The sequence below is a fragment of the Varanus komodoensis genome, unplaced genomic scaffold, assembly GCF_004798865.1.
Source record: "Varanus komodoensis strain SLA01 unplaced genomic scaffold, ASM479886v1 scaffold37, whole genome shotgun sequence".
Lineage (NCBI taxonomy): Eukaryota > Metazoa > Chordata > Lepidosauria > Squamata > Varanidae > Varanus > Varanus komodoensis.
This window is the reverse complement of record NW_025335889.1, coordinates 7,290,186-7,312,092: the sequence shown is the minus strand read 5'-3', so window position 1 is coordinate 7,312,092 and position 21,907 is coordinate 7,290,186. Positions and strand designations below refer to the sequence as shown.

Genomic DNA, 21,907 nt, shown 5'->3' with positions numbered 1-21,907 from the left:
TCAAGTGGCTGGACAACCTAGAGAGTTCAGGTGGGGACAGCCTATAAATCATTCTGCTTTTTTGGGTAGGGGGCTCTTACACAAAGGAATGTTACCACTAAGTGGGCATCTCTCCCATCGGAATCCATTCCTCTGCTTCTGGTCTATGGCAAGTGCAGCATGCTTCCTCACCCAGCCACCACTAAGCCAGAGACAAGACGAGCAAATTCTTTGAGGATCTAGCTACATAAAACACTCATTACAGATTTGCTTCCCAGAGCAGCAGTCCTGGTTTTTTCCCATGAATAAGTAGCCTTGGTGTTCTTATCTTCATCAATTTACACAGAAATAAGACTTGGCAGAAGTCAAGATACGATTTGTGCCACATCTTTTCATGTTACTGTTTGATATAAACAAGGGCATATACTTTAAAGCAAAGTGCAGAACCTATGTCAGTCCAGATGTTGCTGAACTCCAGCTCTTCTCAACCTAAGCCAGCATGGTCAGGGGTGACAAGAATTGTTGTCTCACATCTAGATGGCCACAGATTTTCCACCCCTGCTTTACAGGTTGCCAGAATGTAGTTCATGATGCACTGGCCAGTTTCTGACAATGGTCAATTTCAGGTGAGTCATCTAATACCAGTTTGTCAAAACTGTGCTCTAGCAGGACACTACTTAGGTTCTTAAGCAAAGAACATCATATTAATACTAAGTTATATTAATAACTTGTATTAATCTTAAGCTGTCCTGAATATTATGCATACTTGCATGCATCTGCCTGTCTGTATTGGGGAGGGGGAACCATCGCTTAGTGGCAGACCACATATTTTGCATACAAACAGTTCAGTCACTGGCATAGCCAGTTAAAAACAGGGACCAGGCAGCAGAGTCACAGAGGATCAACTGTGCACCAGGAATAAAACCACAAGAACCATGAAAACAACTCAATCACCTGCAACAATAAAATTTTGTTTTAAACCAGCAGCCAGATCTATAAATCAGGACACTTAAAATTAGCAAGGACTTCCAGAACCACATGCACAAATACCTTGGCTTCCTACCCAAAACCATCTAGTGAGGTGATAAGCAAGATTCCATGAACCATACAGTTCTGCTGCTGCTTAGGTGGCATTGACCAGATGGCCTCATCAAGCATCCTCATCCTCTTCACTTCATAGGACCAAGGGTCAGGGAACAAAATTTCTCCTGATTAGCACAGTGATGGTCTTTGATAAGTCCTGGTCTCAAAACGGTTAAGGATCCACAAAGGGAATTGGATCTGAAAACAAACTGGGTATGACCCACAATTATTTTACTTAAAAAGAAAAAATGCACAAATTTGCTGTCAGGAAGAACCTTATATTGCACTGAGCTTTTTGGAAGAGCTGAGGAATAAAAATGTGATAGGATAAATGCCGCTCAGCCACTGCCTCACTAATAAGAATGCGCCTGTCATCTTTGCACCATGTGACTTGACTCTGTACCAGAAGGGGCAATGGAGTGGGATTTGGTTTTATGTGTGTGTGTTTTTAAAGAATGCAACACAGTATGTGGTTGTTTCAATCAAAGTGGTGTTCTGTAAGAAGGCTTTCACATCAAAGCGCCTTGTTCAATGCAGAATCAAAAGGCTTCAGTGTCAGAACATGGAGCCTGGAGAGACCTGTAGAGGTAGCAGCAACACAAAGGATGTCTGATCCTGTACTTTGTTTGCTGATTTAGACAGACTCTGTAAAAATAGCTTGTAAGTGTATTTTACATAGTAATTTCCTCTGCTCTTGTGGGGGAGGAAAAAGTGAACATGAATATCAATGCGAGTGGTTGCCTGGTCTCCACTTCAAAGGCTGAAAATGTCAAGGCAGATCAAGCGTAATCTGTATTAGAATATTATTTTCACATTCAAGACTCAGAATGCCCTGGTACGTCTCTTATATCTTATTACAGGGACAGGAGTTACTTATTCCTGGGAATGAAGCAGAGCAGCAAGCCTGTCGGCTTTGGTGTCTTTCACAAATAGAATGGGATGATTGAGAGAAAGGGGGGAAGGGAACCAGGAAGGTGTGTAGGTACACCAGGTGCCAGCCAAGCTCCAGGACAAGTTGCAGAACAGAACCTGGGTGGTGAGGCTGGTTCTAGCAACCAAAGGCAGGCTGGTGGGAAGACTGCAGAGAAAGAAAGGCAAGGCACAGGATCCTGAGTAGCAGCTTGGTGAGGCAAGCTGCTCAGAGTGAGGAGCGAAATCAGATGTGAGGGCTTTATAAGGCCAAAGGTGTCCCTGCTGGCCAGTGTTCCAGAGCTGGTCGCCTCCAGGCTAGAACTGCAGTCTAGAGGCCTTCCTTGATTTAAAGAGCCCAATTTGTTGAGGGACAAGGAGGTAAGGCACTAATGCAGCCTTCCCCAGCCAGGTACCCTACAGATGCATTGGACTGCAGCTCCCATAATAGTAATAATGACAATAGCAGTCCAACAGATCTGGGGAGCACCCAGTTACGGAAGGAAAGCCACACTGTAGAGCAGTCACTGGGGACCCTGATTTGAGACTTCCACACATTACTTAATCCCCTCATGTAGGAGGGAATAATTGTTCACCAAGGACATAGATCAGGGAACAGGTTGAAGAATGTTCAGCTTGCCTTAGAAGTTGTCTTAGCAGTTGCCTTTCCTTGTCATCTTGGTGGCAAGCTTTCCTAGGGGGAAGCAGAAAAGGTTGTCACAGGGTTGCAGATTCCTATGGCCAAAGTAGTGTCTTGCTTAACTGGCTCGAACCTACTTTGCATGATTTAGTACTTAAGAAAATTACCCATGAGACCCACCCAGCCAAATAAGCTTTCAGTAAGGCACTCTTATGGGCCAATTCTCTTGATATGCAATATGTGGCTATATATATATCGATTTTGTTTGCAGGTGCAGGGGTGGGGGTGGGGCACACAATACTTACAGGGAACACAGGATGCAAGGAGATTTATGTTGTCCCCCCTGAGTGCATTGGGACCAATTTTGCTGCTCCCTGGAACTAGAAGGCTTAGGGGAAAGTGTCTCCATTTCCCCCAAAGCATTTAGCTGGCTTGGTGAGTGAAATTGATTTCAGTTGCACCATGGATGGAACAGATAAACCTTCCTGACTTGGGTGCTGCCTTTCCTGTAAAGCTAATTTCCCTCTTCCACCTTCAGCATGTGGCTGTAATTGGGTTTTTAAAAATTGATACACATTGCTGCCTTTTACGTATCAAGAGTTTGATCTTTAATTTCTGGTGGTATATTTGAGTTATTACCCTGTAGGCCCTGATCACCTTGCATCCAGAAATGCAGATACTGCTCATTTCTGACTTTCTCCTTGCAGTGGGGCAGATCTACTGGCAGTGAATGCAGATGGCAACATGCCATATGACCTCTGTGAAGATGAACCAACCTTAGATGTCATTGAGACCTGCATGGCATACCAGGGTAAGGCAAGAGATGAGAACAGGTGTCTCAGAGGTGTCTCAGTACTCTTGTTTTCTTTCCCATGACACTGCTTTTCTGATTGGAAGCTGAACATCTGGGACATGGAGGCTGCAATCCTATACATATTTACCTGTGAGTAGGTCCCACTTGAAATCAGTTGGACCTACTTCCAAGTGACCTTTATAAGGTTGCACTATGCAGTTCTTCATCCATGAAATTATTTAAGTAGAAAGTATCATTGTTCAGCTGCTGACCCTGAACCAAACTTCTGTCTCTTTTAGTAAGTATGTATTCTAACATGAGCATAAGAAAACCACTTCTCCAAGAAAACAGGTCAGCAGCTCCTCATTTCAAGCCCGGTGCATGCCCATGTGCACGCCAGAGCTTCTCCTCTGAGGTTAATGGTTGCAGTCCAGCAGAGAGTTTTCTGCCCATCGGTCCAGCCATTTCTTCTACTACTCAGCCAGTGATGCTTTCCGTGTAGATGTCTAAAGGGTTGGAAACTGCAAGTTTTATCCAAATGATATTTTGTGTTAAAAATACAACATGAAAATAAAGCAGTTATGGATCATGATGGCATTTTTATTTTAAAAATTGCTATAATAGGGCTGAATTTGGAACAGACAAACAACAGAGATGCGTGCTTAACCCACTGTATATCTGTTGTGTCTTTGCACCAGATCCTGCCTCCCTGATCAGGCTTTCTCCCACAGAATTTAAAACGTGTGTATGGGCAAGCAGTTCACATTAATCAGACTTTCAAAAAGACTGTATCAGGGGTCTCTTTACCTGTTTGCCCCCTATGTGTTAGCCCAGCTAACCAAAACCATTTTTCTATCAGAACAAATGCAACTGTATGATGTTTTACAGCTTGATATTCCTGTTTCTGTAATTTTTACAGCTGTCTCCTCTTATTCACTCTAGGAATCACACAGGAGAAAATCAATGAGACTCGAGCTGCTCCAGAACAGACAATGGTTGATGATATCACAGAGATGTTAGCAACAGGACAGGATCTTAACAGAATGGATGCACAAGGTGCTACACTGGTGAGCCATATTCCCATTGTATTTCTGCTGCTGATGGGGTTGGAGGCTCTCTGCTTTCAATATAACTGGACTTGCAAACCTTCAAGATTTCTCATGCATCTCTTTGCAACATCTGTTTGGAAATGACTGTTTTGCAAGGGAGGCAGTGGCTGCATTTTCAGGGCATGGCAACCCACCCTGTAAATTGTTGCTTTTCAGTTGCAAAGTTGTGTCTGACTCTGCGACTGCATGGACAACATGGATGCTGCCCTCTACCATTCCATGGAGTCCACTCAACCCCACACCCATCTCCCCAGTGACACTACCCAGCCACCTCAACCTGTGCCATCCTCTTCTCTTTTTGCCTTCAGTCATTCCCAGCATCAGCGTCTTTTCCAATGAGTCCTTCCTTCTCATTAGGTGGCCAAAGTATTTGAGCTTTCAGCATCCGACCTTCTAAAGAGCAGTCAGGGTTGATTTCCTTTAGGATTGACTGATGTGATCTCTTTGCAGTCCAAGGGGCTCTCAGGAGTCTTCTCCAGCACCACAGTTCAAAGACCTCAATTCTTCAATGCTCAGCCTTCCTTATGGTCCAACTCTCACAGCCATACAACTGGGAAAACCATAGCCTTGACTATACGCACTTTTGTTGGCAGGGTGCTGTCTCTGCTTTTTAGTATGCTGTCTAGATTTGCTATAGCTTCCTCCCCAGGAGCAAGTGTCTTTTAATGATTGGGCTCACTGTGTGGTGTTGCCTGCTCCTCAGTCTTCTCATAGGTATCCCAGGGACCTGTGCAGCAGAGGCTCTCTTGCTCCTTTCCCTGCTATAATCATAGCCCCTTTTGCTAAAGGCTGTTTCTCCCTGGTTTCATTTGTGCCCCCCCCCCCCAAAAAGATTGCTTTTTAAAATTCTGAAAGGATCGCCAATTATAGCCTCTACAAATTGCCTGAGTGACACATTAGAGGAACCATTACTGGTTTGCCTTTTTGTTTTTATGCCAGGAACTTGCACAGCTTTATTTATTTATTTGTATTTTTTTATTTATATCCTGCCTTTTTCCTACAAAGGGCTCAAGGCAGCTTACATCATTCTCCTCCTCCATCTTATCCCCACAACAACCCTGTGAAATAGGTTGGGCTGAGAGTCTGTGACTGGCCCAAAGTCACCCAGGTGGCTCCATGGCTGAGCAGGGACTCGAACCCAGATTGCCTGAGTCCCAGTCCCATGCTTTTAACCACTACACCACACTGGCTCATGGTTTTTGTCATGTGGAGTGGTGGGAGATTATTTTGGAGTTGCACAAGTATGCAACTCTACTTGCTATCTGAAGCTATGCCTGGCCAATGTCCTTTTAAGTGCCTTCTATTAAGGCCAGGCTTCATATATGTTGCTTTGCCTTCGCTGGACAGCTGTCAAACAGAAATGAAAGAAAAGCTGCAAGAAGCTCTTTGCTTGTGAAAGAGCATGGCATGTACATCACCCCCTTTGCAGTGAAATCCTTTATGTGGCTCTCACTGTTTCAAGAGGATCTGACTGTTCTTGGTATCCTCCACCTTTTCCATCCTTTCCTGAGCCTCCAGGTTCTCCCAAAAGTGGAAAAGTGCAGCCAACCCCCAAAGCTGTCAAGAGTAAAGATTTCTTTGAAAATAGGGAACTTGACAGGGCTAAACAGGTTTCTTTTAAAATAGGGGCATGCATACAGAGATTTAATTCATGAAGCAGTCTTGGTTCACATGACATGACAACCCACGGTGATTAGTCACCTGCAATGGATTTCCACATAGCTTGAACCCATTCAGTGATTCCTTACGGGGAATTAGGAGAAAATTCATCACCCATGGTGTATGCCAACTTTCCTCTACCAATTTAGGGATGTTTATGACTTCCACTTTTATTAGCTTCTGCCAGACTGACCAATGGTTAAGAATTCTGGGAGAGGTTGGTCAAAACATCTGGAGGACACCAGGTTGGAGAAGGCTTTCTTCTAACACTTTTGCACAATAAATGTAGAATTGTGTGAATTCTTCCACATAAGTAGCGCTTTAGTAGACAACATGGAGAAAAAATAGTTTTGGTGTTTTCATTGAGTTGCTCATGGTAACAAAACGGTGCTTAAATCAAGCATTAAATGAGCTTGAATGTGTATCAACTTAAGAACATTAATGTTAACTTTAAATTTGGCAGATTAACTTCTGGCAGCTTTATATGCTGGTAGCTGTGGTGAGCTACAGAAGAAACTTGAGTTTACAAGACAGAAGCAAAACTGGATGAGAGCTCAGTATAAGTGGCATGTGCTGGAGCTGGGAATGTCACATAGGATTCTGGGCACAGTTCATGCAGAGGGAAGGAAACTCATGGCGATTTGAGATAGTCTTACAAGACTTTCCTTCCCCTTGTCTTAGTTACATATAGCTGCAGCTAACGGCTACCTGCATGCAGCAGAGATTCTTCTAGATCATGGAGCAAGACTGGACCTCAAGGACTGGGATGGCTGGGAACCTCTCCATGCTGCTGCCTTCTGGGGACACGTATGTGTTTTTGTTGCAAACCTTTTGAAACAGAGAGAGGGCAGTCTCAGAGAAGATAGCTTTCTAAGTGGCTGTTGTAACTGTTGCTAAATAGAGGCATTTTTCAAAAGCAGTGGCTCTGCATGCAATTTTCCAGGGAGCTACAGCTGGTGTGAGTGGTGATGCACTAATTGCCTTCATGCCCCAGTTGAGCCACTGTGGGATGTGAGATGCTGCTGCAGTTCTCTTTTGGTTTTAGGTTCATTTGATTGTGATATGACCATGGCTTGGAAGATTCCTAAAGTGTTTTTCATTTCCTTTATTTCAGATGCACATGGCAGAGCTGTTAGTGTCCCATGGGGCAAGTTTAAGTGCCCGAACAATCATGGATGAGATGCCAATAGGTGAATTGTAATTCTCCCCCCTTTTGCAGTTTCTGTTCTTGGGTAAATCAGTGGGACTAAACAGCACTGTGAACTTAAAGCTATCCCGATTCCCTTTGTGAGCTGTTCTCCTTTGGTTGGCTCAAACAGGTTCACTGTCCACTGCGGCCCCCTGCAACCACCAGGGCCACTTTGGAGAGACCGTGGCTACCTTTCTTGGAGATGTCCCCAAAGTGACTCCTGTGCCACAGGAAAATTTTGCTGTTGTCCTTTCAAGGTCCTTTTGCATTAAGTGCTTATTTCCCCGTTGATGTCAGAAAAGGTTTATACTGGCTCATCATTGTCAGATTAACCCATATGACTCCAAAAGGGATTTGGAGAAAATCAAAGATGCCCCCAGAAGAGTATGTATGGGAGTGGCAGGATTCAGGCACTAAGAATGGGAGATAGAGGCTGTTCACTTACAGACACTACACCGTGAGCTTAGCATGTTTTCCAGCCTGTAAAAGAATCATAAGGAACAATTGGTGGTGCAGTCATACCTTGTCTACAGATGCACTTTACAAAATGTGGTTGTATAATGGCACATCATTCCTCCTTGTTTACTGTGATAATCCTTCAGATTCCTTTCTAAGGTTTATTGAATATGAAATGTTGGGTTACATTCCTCGGAGACTGCTATTGTGTTATCCTCTAGGAAATATGCTTTATACCTCTTAGTATAGTAAGAACTGTATAGCTTCAAAAAGAAACAAGAGGAAAGGTCTGGATCAATTTGGATTGTGTCCACATCACAGGAATGCTATGCTTTACAAAAGCTTTTCAGTCTTTCTTTAGGACACGTGAAACCACATAATGATCAGATTCCTCTGAAAACTGTTTTTAACATTCTGTGGCCTACAATCAGAGCACACATGTGCACGTGCTCTCATGTGCACAAGCATGCGTGCACACACTTCTTTTCAGCTTCCTGTGCCATGGGCATCAATTTAGGGACGTTTGAGGAATCCGATCTTTGTGAATTCTGGTATGAACTGACCCAATCAGTTCTGTGCAATCTAAAAATATACCAACATGCTTTTATGAATACGTATGTTGAAAATAGGTTTAGAAATGCATATTTTAAGAGAAAATACATGTGGAAATTTGTATTTTTGCAAAATGCATTACATGTATTGAAATAATACTTCAACTACAAATATATCTTTAAGTATGAATTGCCTGTGGATTCTTTTGAAAGCAACATGACTTTACGCAGAAATTAATTTATGAATAAAGACATGCAAAAGGGACATGGATCCAAAACAGAGTGATCTGCCCAATCCTAACAGTAACACCTTTTGAAGGAAGGCATGTCAAAATGGACCAGTTTTTTCCTTGCATGTTTCCTTGCAATCATTTTATCATTAAGCTGGGCTTCTGTGAAGTCCCACACTGAATATAATTCATGTTCATTTACATGGATTAACTCTCCTATTTCTTATCCTAAGTCCTGATGCTGACATTACAGCATTCCTAATAATACACTGTGTGAGTAAAACATTAGTTAGCATGCCACTTTTTCCTGTGGCTTCATCATCTCAGAATAGCTCACGTGATGGGTTTGGTTTGTATTCTTTTAGATCTATGTGAAGAAGAGGAGTTTAAAGTTCTGCTCTTAGAGCTGAAACATAAGCATGATGTCATTATGAAGTCTCAGATGAGACACAAGTCCTCTTTGAGCAGAAGAACTTCCAGCACTGGAAGCAGAGGGTAAGTGAGCAGGGAAATGCCATATTTGCTAGATGTTTCTCTGTCTCAAGGCATGTTATGTCTCAGCTTTGTAGGTTCCCTCTCAGTAGCCTTCTTCACTGGCTGCAGGTGACTCTGAACTTTCTTTGTCTTATTTTCAATATGAGGCTTATTTCTAAGCAGCAGAAATGCTAGCAGGTTAATGCAATCAGGTTTTGTCTCAAGACACAAGGATTAAGTATGAGCTTCAACTGAAAATTAAAATCACACCTAGGATGTTCTTTTTCCATCTGCAATAATTCAGGTTCCTCTGAAGGCAACAGATGTTAAGTTTTTATTTGTAGGCTGCTGCTAGCTCTTTCACAAATCACTGTCTAAAGGACAAGCACAGATAGATACTAACTGTATTTCCCTCTGCCTTTCTTCCAAAAGGCCCATGATCTCTCCCGATACCTCACAACAATCCTGTGATGTAGGTTGGAAGAGAAAGTGGTTGTCTTCAGCTCATCTAGTGAATTTATATGGTTGTTCAGGAATCTGAATGCAGACTTCTTTGCCCCAGCATACTGTCCAGCCCAGCTTTTGGGCCTTGTTATGTAGGTTTGAGCTGGAAGAAAGCAATCTGCTAGAATAATTAATTTGTTTTAATGGGGCCAAAATTATTGTTACTGGTGGTGGTGCTGCTGCTATCATCATCAATGCTCTGTTACTGTACATGTTGTTTTGCAGAGTGACTTAAGCAAAAAGTATAGTTGGTCTTTCCAAAGAATTTACTGTGCTAATTTCAACAGTTCTATCATGTTAAAATAGACACTTTCACTGAAAAAAGAGGGACTGTGCAAGGAATGAGCTTGCTCTCATCTTTTCTCAGCCTCTTATCTTGTGAGACAAAGAACTTGCTAGCATGGAATGAGGGCCACCTAGTGGAAGCAATGCTTAGTATGATTCAGAGCAAGTTACCTTAAAATGTTTAAAAAATAAAATACAGGTAGCTGTGATGGCAGTTAGATGATATCTAAACTGTAGTGTAATACCTTTGCTAGGCCAATTCAGATTACAAAAATGTGTGATTTTTCATGATCTTTCATCAAACAAAAAATGTTACCAAAAACAGGTTTGATGGGAGTGGGGGGAAAGGTCTGACTGGATGTGTTACTTACAAAATTTGCATAAGTAACACATCCAGTGCATAAGTAACACATCCACATAGTGAGAATCTTTCCACATACAGAGGGGGGCATGCATTCAAATAGGGCCTCTGCCAGGTAGTGTGATGGTTTTGGTGCCCATGTGATGGAAGGAATAGGAAGAAGACCGATAGGAAGAGCTTACTTAGCAAACATCAGGATTTCCTATGCCCCCTGCTAAACACATTTGAATCTGTCCTGCTTGTGTGCTTATGTGAAAGAAAGAATTGTCGTTTAGGTATCAGCTGATGGCTATGCATGAACTCCACTTCAACTTTCCTGTAATCTTCTGGGATATGTCTGAGCAGACAAGTTTTATCAGAAGCAAATGTTTAGTGACCTGTCCACTATGTTTTTTTAAATTCAATTGTGCACATTTGGAAATGACTTTAAAATATCTTAAGAACTTATTTGCCCCATAGTGAAGTGACATTGGTCACTATTAACTTTTTTTTTCCTGTTGGAACATTGTGCAACTGTTAGGAGATGAGAGGAAAGGGCAAGTTGTTGGTCTTGGGAGGACAATGCTGAGACTTTTGTTTATGAGGACAGTATAGAAAAGCTTTAAATATATACATACATACTACACTTTAAGAAAGGAAAAGGGAATAGTAAAATACAATGCAATCTCACCAGTGCTGGAGTTCCTAATATTATTTGACAAGACAGTATAGAGGTGAAATTTACAGGAAGGCCATTGTGTTGTGTTGCTAGGGGCAGACAATGTGGAAAGAATGAGGTTGGACACCATATTATAGGGCTGTACTTAGTTTAATTGTGGGGCAAATTGAGCTAACATCACAGGAAAAGGGGAGTGTCTCTTATACTGGCTAGAGGGAGGTGTTGTGACATTATAAACTGAGTACAGCATAATTTCTAAATATTAATGCTCATTAAATGAAGTAAGGCAATCTTCTGCAATGAGAATTAACATGCATGTGTGATTTTGGTCAAGTTCTTTATTTTCCAGCCTGATGCTCTCCAGTTGTTTTGGACTAAAGCTCTCAGAAATCACAACCATTGGCTATGCTGATTGGGGCTGATGGAAGTTAAAATCCAAAACACTTGGAAGAAATCCAGCTGGAGAAAGACTGGCTTTCTCGTGAACTGTAGATTCCAATTCTTTAAATAATTTCACATGCAAGTAGCTCTTCTTGACATAACCTGTGGAAGTTGAAGTTACGTTCTAAAGATGTGTTTGTGTGCGCATACATGCATACATACATGGAAGCTTATATTTATATCCTTAATAAACAATTATGATGCAACATGCTGCAGAGGCAACTGGAAAACCTGTGCTGATCAGTCCTGCTATATTTGTATATTAATACATTCTAACTGCATTGCTACAAGGGATGACTAAAAAAGTCTCAGCCTAAATACAGTTCAGAAGGAGGCTATAACCTTGTGTGGAAATGGTACCAGGATCAAACCCAGGCGTCTCCAGGTAGTGTTGCAAAAAAGGCCTGCATAAAACTCTGGAAAGCTGCTGCTAGTCATTTTAATTATATTGGACCAATGATATTGGACAAGATGGTCCAAGACTAAGACACCTTCCTATGTTCCTGTGACTCAAGCTGAAAATTATGGTTCAAGGTCACACAGTGAGCTTCTTGTTTGAGTGGAGATAGAGTATCTAACACTCCACTCACCATTTGACAGTCTTTCCCCGCTCCTTCCAAGCAGATCAGGGCAAAGGCTTTCTAACTAAGTCTGTATTATGCTAAAGACAACTAGCTAAGCTGGATTTGTGCTACAAAAGAAGAGTATTGCAGATGTCAGTATCAAAGGGAGCAGACAAAGTGAGAGTGCTGGCCCATAAAGAATTGTGGCTTAATGATACAAAGTTGATTCCAAACGGAATGCCTCTTCTCCCTTCCAAATATAACAGACTCCATCTTCAAGGTGGATCCTGCTAATTTTGGAATGTCTGACATTTCTCAGTTGGTCCACCTTTTCAGCCTAATGCCAAATGATACGAGTGATGATGTTTGGTGTGTTCCCTCGCCCATCAGCTTGTTTGTGATACTTGTTTGTGATAAAGTTTGCACTGTCTGATTCTCAGAAATTGCCAGCCTTATGTGAGGGTCTGCTGGTCTTGACTAGTCAGCTGAGACATCTAGCCGCTTCTCCACTTCTGAATCAAAATCTGAACCGCCACCTTTTGAAGGCTGCTTCATCTGAACCAACACCTTTTGAAGGCTCAAAGAGTGAGCCCAATTCCTATAGACCATGGGTCCTCAAACTATGGCCCAGGGGCCGGATCCAGCTTTCCATGCCCATTTATCTGGCCCGCCATGCCCATTTTGACCTGCCGCGCATGTGCTCGCCGCCGCCCACCTCGCCCCATGTGTAGGGAGGCAGCCATTTGCTCGCTTGCAGAAAATGATCTCCAAGCGAGCAAGATGCTGCCTCGTGCACCCGCCCGCACCTCACCACGCGCCACGGTCCCCTGCTTCAGTGTGCGCACCCGCATGTGCCACCCCCGCGCACTGCTGGCACCACCTTTCCAGCCCACGCCCAGTACCGGCACCTTTCAACTGGCCCCCTGGTGAAAAAGTTTGAGGACCCCTGCTATAGACTCTCTCCTTGAAGACTAGAAAGTACCTTTTAAAGAAATAAAAGAGTTGCTTCTTAGGAGTTTAATGAGAGCACAAAACTACTGTTCATGTGCTCAAATGCAGATATATCATCTTTCAACCTCCAGAATTTAGTTTACTCTATTTTTGAAAGCTTTCCTGATTTCTGTATTGTCCTATGCACACGATAATGGTTACTTTCTTTATTTATTATGAATAACTCATGAAACTCCTTAAAATATCCTGAGATGGCCCTGTGTGTTGGAAGTACAGATGTAGGAGATTGCCCTTTCAAGAATTATTCTCTTAGTTATTCCTCTACTAATCTTTTTGTTTTTTGCTCAGGAAAGTGGTACGGAGGGCAAGCCTTTCTGACCGGACAAACCTTTACAGGAAGGAGTATGAGAAGGAGGCAATAATTTGGCAGCAAATAGAGTCTTCTGAAGAGCCAAGAACTTCTGACTACAATGGTGACGTCCGGGAGGTTTGCTCCAACCAAGAGAACACAGATCCAGTAAGGACAGAACAATAATAACCTAGTCATACCATAAGAATTCATTCATTTCCAATCGGGGAACCTTAAGGAGTATGTTAATACCATATGCTCTAGAGAAATTCTGTTTTCCAAATCCCCAGTATATGTTCTTCACTAGCCCCATACCAATCTCACATGACTTTCTCCCCAGGTAGATTGGTTAAATTATTAGTAAAGATTAAAAGAATGTGAGCAAGTTGTCCTGTACGGGACATCTTGTCCAGTTGTGAATACTTCTGTAAGCCATCAGAAAAAAGCCATGGGTCAGCTTATTGCAGTAGAGGGGACAGGCTCTTGGGGTTGATCGACTGATGAGTAGTAGATGGATAATCATAACTAAGCTTCTTCATGTATTTTCTGCTTTAGAACTCTACAGAAGATGCATCCCCAGTCATTCCAGAACTGGTAACCAAAAGCACGCAATGTGACTCAGAAACTCTGCTCCAGAACGGGCTAAGCTTATCCTCCCCCACTTACCAGTACTCTATCCCGAATGGAGACATTTGGACAATGCATTCTACTCTGGACATTGATGCAAGCCAACCATTACCCTATGATACCCCCGAAGTCTCCGATTCTCATCAGATCTGGGGTGGTTACAAAGAAAGGAGCCACCAAACCCTTTCTGAGCTGAAACGGCAACGGGCAGCAGCCAAGCTTCTCAATCACCCTTTCATCAGTACACACTTTGGTAGCAATGTGGGAGGTACAGCAGAAAAAGGGGGAGAAGCTAAAGAGCATTTGATTAACTCCAGGACTCCCTCCTATACATCCAATGGAACTTCCATTTATTACACAGTGTCAAGTGGTGATCCACCTATCTTGAAATTCAAAGCTCCCATGGAAGAAATGGAGGAGAAAGTACATGGGTGCTGTAGAATTTCCTGATTTAAATCCATTCTTAACTGATGGAGAAATCCAAGCTGGGCGGGCATGTTGCATCACTAACAAACCTTGGTTGTTACCACTGCTAAATGGGAAAATCTGGATTGGTCATAATAAGGCCAGGCTCTACCTAATTTATTTAAGTACCTTACTTTGCTTTTGCAGTTTCATTAAAATCAAGGAAATGTCAGTGGCAAAGAGAAGTCCAGGGATAAAACTCCTTATTGCATACTTGCATACTCATATTGTCCATTAGAGTGAAAAGCCGTTAAACCCACTTGATTACAAACCTCCTCTGATATAACATTTCAATTCCTAGGCTTTCCTGTGTTTTTGTGCTCTGGCAAAATGGCACTTAGGGAACACAAATCATCTCATACACATCCTAGGTGTACCAATAGCAAAGGGATACTATCGAGATCCAACACTTTTACAAGCAAAGAAATAGACTGTTAGAGGTTTTTGCACACAGAAGATGTATGCACTTTACTATAACAGCCAGCCTGAAAGTGTAGCCTGTTATGTGATTACACAGTTGGGACTTAGTCATTGCACTGCCAATTACGACTCTTAACAGAGGTAGGTCCTCTGCAAATTTCAACCGTTTTAAGGATGGGTGGGATATCTGGCACTCCTTAGAGGAGTGATACAGCTAAAAGGAATCTGTGGTTCTTGTATAACTTTCTCGTGATAGTTCTTTTGCCTTGCACTTGTGCATATTTTGACATACACTGTTGGGGAAAGGATGTGCCCTTCCATTAATCTAAACATTATTTCCTACCACTTGGACTCTCAAATCTTTGTGGTTGGCCGATACTACTATGCCTAAAGGGTTGGCTGAAGTTTGTGGCCAGTTTGTTTGGTACAAATTTCTCTAATCGACTGTGATTTCCATATTGTACTCTGACCTATTCCACTTAATGCTTTTTAAAAAAAAATACTTCCTCCCAGGCTTGAAAAGCAGCTAACTTAATACATTTAGGTAGTACAACACATTCTGGAATGGCACAGGCCTACCACTACACACTTCATCCCCATGTGAGCTTGTCCCCATCAAAATGTGTAAGTACACCTACCCCATGCTGTGCTGTCATGACCTTGTGCATTGCCCCAACCCACTCAACACCTTTGGTTGCTCCAGCTGGAAATGAGGAAGTATCCCATGTCATGCCATTGTTTCAAGTGTTACTGTATGTTATGATATAAAGGTCTCCTGTCTTGTATACCATGTAGTTCTGCCCACCTTGAGGGAGTTCTTCACATTGGCAATAGCCATCACCTAGCAATAATCTAGAATACTGTGGTGAGCAACACAAGAGCCAAGGGCTAGAAGCACATCCCTAAGCCACAAATGAGTGTGTGCACTTGCGTTACAATAGAGTCTGTTTGCACATTACTTCTTAGTTTGAGGAGGATAATGGTTGCCAGAGAAGGTCTCTAGCATCTCTTCTTGGCTTGGCATGTCATCAACCAGTTAAGCTTCCAAAAATAGCCATTTTTGGGAGAAGTAGTGACTTCTGAAATGCTTCTTAGATTCTATGTTGTGCTGCCTCATCTCAAAAGGTTATACTTGGAATACTTTCTCCAGCAACCGAAAGGCCATGTCACTGCAGCATCCAATTTGAGCGAAAGACTAGCCTTTTCTTAATAGCAAAAGCTATATACAATAACAGCACAACTATCTAAGGCACATCCCAGCCTGTATACAACTTGAAGCAACCATGGGCTGTTTAAAAGCTCTCTATTGGCCCAGGCCACAAAGTGGAGTGAAAATATGTAGCCAGTTCAGCTGTTGCAGTTTTAACAAGCACATTCTGTGGGGCCACACTGCCTGCCTGCTAAACGTGTATGAAGCAGCCCTCAGTATTGAGAGAGAACAGTAGAAAGAACGGCTTGACGAGGGTGTACGATTGACACGATGGCTTCAGCAGGGACACTCCCGCATCTTATTTTAAGTGATAGTGCTGGGAAAGTACCTCTGAGGCTTGAAACTAGTACTAAGAAATAGGAATGGCATAGTCAAAAATCTGTATCTCCAGTTCATTTTGTACTTCCAAATGCTGCTTCTAGCACAATTATCCCTGTTGGTCAGACTGTTCTTTGTTTATCCTGGCAGTGTAACTTAAATCTCAAATTTTGGAAGAAGTTGCCTAAAAGATGCAGAAGCATTGGATAGTTCTGCAGTGGAGGTGCCTTCTACTGGAATTTCCCTCTTTTGCCTGAACTGGTCTGATAAATGATTTCTTCAGCTGAACTATACTTTAAAAGATTTTGATCATGCCCCTCGATTAAATGTGTCTGGTTTTACACAATGTATTTAATTTTTTAAGTATCACTAGTACAATACTGAATAGGAGCCATGTACCCTATAGCCAAACAGGCAGCACAGTTTCTTGTCCACAATCAGTTTCAAATGCACATTTCTCTTTTTAAGTTCCTGAATTGTCCACAGTTCACTGTGATCTAGGCCATCTTCAGTCTTTTTAGGCATAGGGCTCACCTTTAACTTCAACAAGCAATAAAAGACTCATTATTTCATCCATATGTCCCTCTTTCACCATCAGATGCTTTGCCTGTCCCCCAGGGATGTGTCATCCATCTTTGGCCTACTAGCAGGGCAGAAGGGGGGGAAAATAAAAGAAGGTATGCTCCCTGCTCAGCACCTTGTATGGAGCTTAGCATTGCCTGCTCTGTGGGACCTCAGTTTTTCAGGGGAAGAGCTTTTAATGGTCCATTTTTCTGCTCCCACTTCTTTTCTAGTTTCTCTCTGGGCATTCCTAGAGCAGGGAGTTTGAATAGCCTCTGGAAAGTTTCACTGCATCTTCACATGAGACATCTTGCCCCCTTTTGCCACAACAAAAGGGCTGAGCTCCCATATAACTAACTCCTTCCTCTGCTCTCCCTCACTTCTCTTTGCTTGATTAATTCATTGGCCACCTTTTCAACAATGTGTCATGAGCTAGTCCTTTCCCTCCTTCCTTTGGGTTCCAGAAACTCAAGACAATCTTTTGAAATGCAGCTATTTTATTGTAACTCCACAGCTGACAGAACAGTCTACTCTAAATAGCCTTTAATCAACACTGGAAGGAGAAGCCTCTGCTCATGTAAAAAGTTGAATCCAAAGTAGAGCATGGCAGTCCCACCTTTTCATTATGGCTGTTGGGTCTTGCCTTTGAAATGCTAGATGGTGAGATCAAACAAGCCCTTCCAGATGAACAGCTCATCTTCCCGAACACCTCCTACTGGGACAAGGACTAGTTTTCCATATGCTCCCCATCTCCTCCTGAAAACCCTTCCATCTCTTCCAAACAGATTGACTCTCACACTCGGTGTGAGAAACCTCTCTAAGAAACCTTGGAGGAGCTTCAAAGAGTTCAGCATCACCTGTTCCTGCTCCTGTTCAAAACCTGACAATGACTCCCAGTGCTTAGCCTACAACGAGTGAGAGACTGGCCCATTCTTTACATAGTGTACATTAGGCATAAGAAAAATTCACCAGTTTCTATCATCACAGTATCCCCACCAACAGTTGTAAGTGTTACAAAGCACATTACACTCAAAAAAAATCTTAAACGGTAAAACTAAAAGCTTGCAGATGATCCCACAAAAGCCATTAAAATGTGTGTGTTTTTTAAAGTGCTCAAAAAACCCTAAATAAAAGGCCCTAATGAACCTTTCCGAATAGGTTTTTCCAAAGAGAGGTCTTCTGTCATTTCACCTAACTAGGCATGGGTACAGGGAATTTCTGTTCTGGAGTTGGTGGGATTGTCATTTACATCAAATTAGTTCCCAGGACACTAAACATGTACAGTACCAGAAAATAGTTGGTTTAACATTCAGTTTCCTTTTTTATTACCCTCTCTCCTCTCTTCTTTCTGCTCATTAAAATACAAAATGTGAATATTAGACTATCACTGGTGCCACACACCTCAAATCAGTACTCAGTCTGTTTATGTGTCCAACTGAGTAGTTGAAAACCAGTGATGATGAAAAATATGATTGCATGAAGACCAGAGAAGTCCATCTTGGATGTAAATATTTCTAGTTTCTGCCCCTTACATCACAGAAACATAATGTGAACTGGAGATTCAACAAACTGAAGAATATTTACCCTTGCTTAAGGAGAGAATGGCAAGCATCTAGTGTAGTTTCCCTGCCAGGTACGAAACTGAACATGTGGCAGAAAGCTAGAGACACTCTACTTCACATGGCAGCTAAACTGCTGGGTGGGTATATGCTGGAAACTCTTCAGCTTGCATGCTGTGCAGTGTCCCTTAGTGATTCATATACGGGTTGCACTCCTTTTTGCACTTCCTTGGGAGTCAGTGCTATAGTAAGAGTAGCTTCCAAGTAAGCGTGCATAAGATTTCATTGTAACAGTGTGAACCTATGCATGTTTACTGAGATATCCCTCTATGCTCCATAGAACTTATTCACTAAGAGGTGACTGAAGGATTGCTGTCTGTCATTTATTAATCCTAATCCTAACACTTACTTTGAATCTGTTACTTCTATTGATATAAATGTTTGCAAATCAGTTGAGCCAAATCACTAGGCAGGTGTATTTTCTGTTCAAATGAACAGGGTAGAAGCTTTCGGTGCCCGATCTCCTCTAAGAGTCTAAATGTCAAGCATCATGAAAAGGAAGTTGCTATTTCATCTAGTGACATAGTCATACTATTTATCCAGTCTGGTTTTAAACTGGGATCAACTGCTGTGCTCATGCAAAGAATACTGGGAAAGTGCAGTTCTCTTGGGGTGATATTTGACTGCTGAAACCACTGCTTGCAATTCCAAGAGGACCAAGGATTGCAAGAAATGATCATAACATTTAAACCAGTTTATTCCTAGTGTAGCTTGTCCAATAAATGTGATACCTGACCCTTGTTTTGAAGGTGCCCTGATGATTATAACAACTCTGTATTTGCACAGGCATAAGGTATTGCCTCTCTGTTACCAAACTGACATAAGCAGTAAGTGGATAGTTTTTAAAGGAGGGTTATGCTGTTTCCTTTGCCTATTGAATTTGACCCTGCATTTTAATAAATTGGGTGTGTTTATTATGCAGGTAAGCCTGTCCTGCCCCCAGCTGGAGAGTAAGGGACATTACACTTCATTCTTTGTCAGACATTTTTGCAGGATCTGTGACCAAAAATAATTTTGGAAATTTATGAAGGCATTTTTTTTCCTACAGGATTTGTGCCACTGCACCAGTGGTATCATGTCCATATTTTCTACACATGAGTTCAGTAGATGCTCAGGAATCTTTGCATAGAGCTGTAGGAAGAAACAAGATTATATTCACATGTGTTGTGTAATCCTTTTTAGAAATGAAAATGCTGACATTAAAAAAGAGAGTTGTTGTACACTGACTTACCAACATGCTATGCATTCTCTCTGCATTTTCTTCCAACACTTTTCATTACTGGAGAAACCAAATTTCATAGTTCATATATATCCAAGGTGAGAATGTCATGCTTTTGCCAACAACTGTAGCAGGCTTATTCCAGCAACTATTCCTTTATTGAAAAGATAGCAGTACATATAAGCACACTTGAAATTTATTACAGGTGAAAAGCATACATGAGTTTCATAATGGAGATTGGAAATGGTTGACTTGTATCATCCTCAAGGACTTCTTCAGATGCATGAATGCTCTTGTGAAGCTGAGTAATTTTCTTAGAATCAGATCAGATTGTTTGTGAAGCCACCTGACCTATCATACAAGCTGGTAATACAGCTAAATTTTAGTTTTGCATGCATATGGGATTCAGAGTGCACACATTCTTACTAGAATGTAAACTTTGCTTGCACTACTGAGCCAAAGGCCTACCTTGCAGAAAGTAACAGGTATGTAAGCTATTTATGAAAAGAGGAGAAAACTTTGTAATGGGAGTGTCCTTGTAGGTGCCACGAAGTACTCCCAGTGGGCACCAGAGTTCTATGGCCTTAATCCAGCTCTAGCCACACACAACATCTAGTGGCTTTGGATATTGAATTCCATCCACATCAGAGACTTATCTAACTCTGGGTGAGTCTCAGGTGAGCTTCATGATGCTGCCACATCGATTCATCCATGGGGTTTTCTTTGCTGGATTGCAGTGCATGTTTGAAGAGAGTTAAACATCTTCCCATCTTGTTTAAGGGTTTTGGCAATTTTACAGATCTATTGAGTAGCTTTCAATCTTATACATATAAGTGTTCTGCTTGGTGTTTGGCAAGAATTTAGTTAACGCTTCATGTCTCCAGGTTGCTTTTGGGACTTGGAAAAGACAAAAGATTACTATGGGTTATTCTTATAGTGCAGCATTGAGCCATCTTATTATTCTCTTTCTCCATGGTTTTGAGCTTTGCAATTAAACTGTCAAAAATCCCAGTTTTAGGGAAAACAGACAGTGTGTATAATAGCATCTTTACTGTGGAAAACTGCTGCTTCTTGATGAAAGGGAGTTTTGAACAAGGTGTTCAATTATGTTAGAGAGTTACAATGTCCAACAGATTTTTCCTGGTTCTGCAAAAGACCAGCAGAAGATGCTTTGACTATATCTGCTGTAACAAATGTAGGCCTCTTTTAATTCATCTAGGTTTAATTTCCATAATTATTGATGGGAATGAAGGTATATCTATTCCCCTGTGTATTACACAAAATAAGACATGTGTTGTCATTCTCAAGCTTTTCTGGTTAGTATTAATGAGATTATTCTATCGGAAAATGATTTGACAATTCTCCATTGAACCCATCATTTAGAGAATTAAACTGGCCTTCTGGTCAAGGGAAATATGTAAAATGTTATTCCTGGAGAATTGTACCCCTTCAGGATAGCAGCACAGATATGGCCTTAGTTAAATTTTAAATTCTAGAAAGAAACTGATGTCAGTAAGGCCTATCACTGTACAGGGAAGGTAAGCTATATTAAGAAAATGTCAACAATTTGTTCAGCCCTTTGCAATAACTTGACTCTGTGGATCTTTATGTATGATATGAATAAATGACTTTACTGTGGGGAATGAAGAACACCCACCTGTATATTAATATTAGCAGCACTGTATATAAAGATGTCATTTTGGCTCCCAGAATCTAATATATTAAACTTTTAAAAGCAGGTTTATTTGATATTTTTATGGAATATTGATATATGTATGAAAAGATGGTGGCTTTTTAAACTGTTGAAACAATACAATCTCAAACTGACTGAGAGTCTGATGGCAAAAGAATATGTGTGACAGTATTAGTTTCTGTCTTTGGTTAACAGAACAATTTTTAATTTAAACTATTAAATTTCTTTTATTAAGATAGCAATTGGCTGCTGAGTCTTCATGCTTATTTATTAATAGTAATAGAAGAAAGAAGAAGGAGCCATGGTCTCAGGAAAGTTTTTATGGGCTTGTATATGAACAGCTTCTGGTATTGAAGGATGTTCTGGGTATGGTCAATACCTGGACAGTAGATCACACAGAATCTTATGTGAATCTGTATTAAATGCCACGGAAGGATTGGATATTAATGTAAATGTAAAGAAGAGGCCCAGAAAGTCATTGTAGGGACTGGCTTGCATTCTTTCCTCTCCTGTCCTGGGGGGTGGGGGCGGGGGCGGGGGGCAACAGGAAGGCCTTGTGCCTCTGCTGTTATTCACTTCTTTCAGTGTGGT

At 41.6% G+C, this 21,907-nt stretch overlaps 1 protein-coding gene across 1 annotated transcript in view; it reads left to right on the top strand.

Moving 5' to 3' along the window:
- PPP1R16B (protein phosphatase 1 regulatory subunit 16B) overlaps nucleotides 1–21,554 on the top strand; it is a 119,483-nt gene extending 97,929 nt beyond the window's left edge. The window contains exons 5-11 of the mRNA XM_044440241.1: nucleotides 3,319–3,422; nucleotides 4,347–4,471; nucleotides 6,854–6,979; nucleotides 7,287–7,362; nucleotides 8,964–9,093; nucleotides 13,184–13,352; nucleotides 13,740–21,554. Coding sequence (XP_044296176.1) covers nucleotides 3,319–3,422; nucleotides 4,347–4,471; nucleotides 6,854–6,979; nucleotides 7,287–7,362; nucleotides 8,964–9,093; nucleotides 13,184–13,352; nucleotides 13,740–14,261 — 1,252 coding nt within the window. The 3' untranslated portion in view covers nucleotides 14,262–21,554. The remainder of the gene's footprint in view (nucleotides 1–3,318; nucleotides 3,423–4,346; nucleotides 4,472–6,853; nucleotides 6,980–7,286; nucleotides 7,363–8,963; nucleotides 9,094–13,183; nucleotides 13,353–13,739) is intronic.
- Nucleotides 21,555–21,907: the final 353 nt, after the last annotated feature.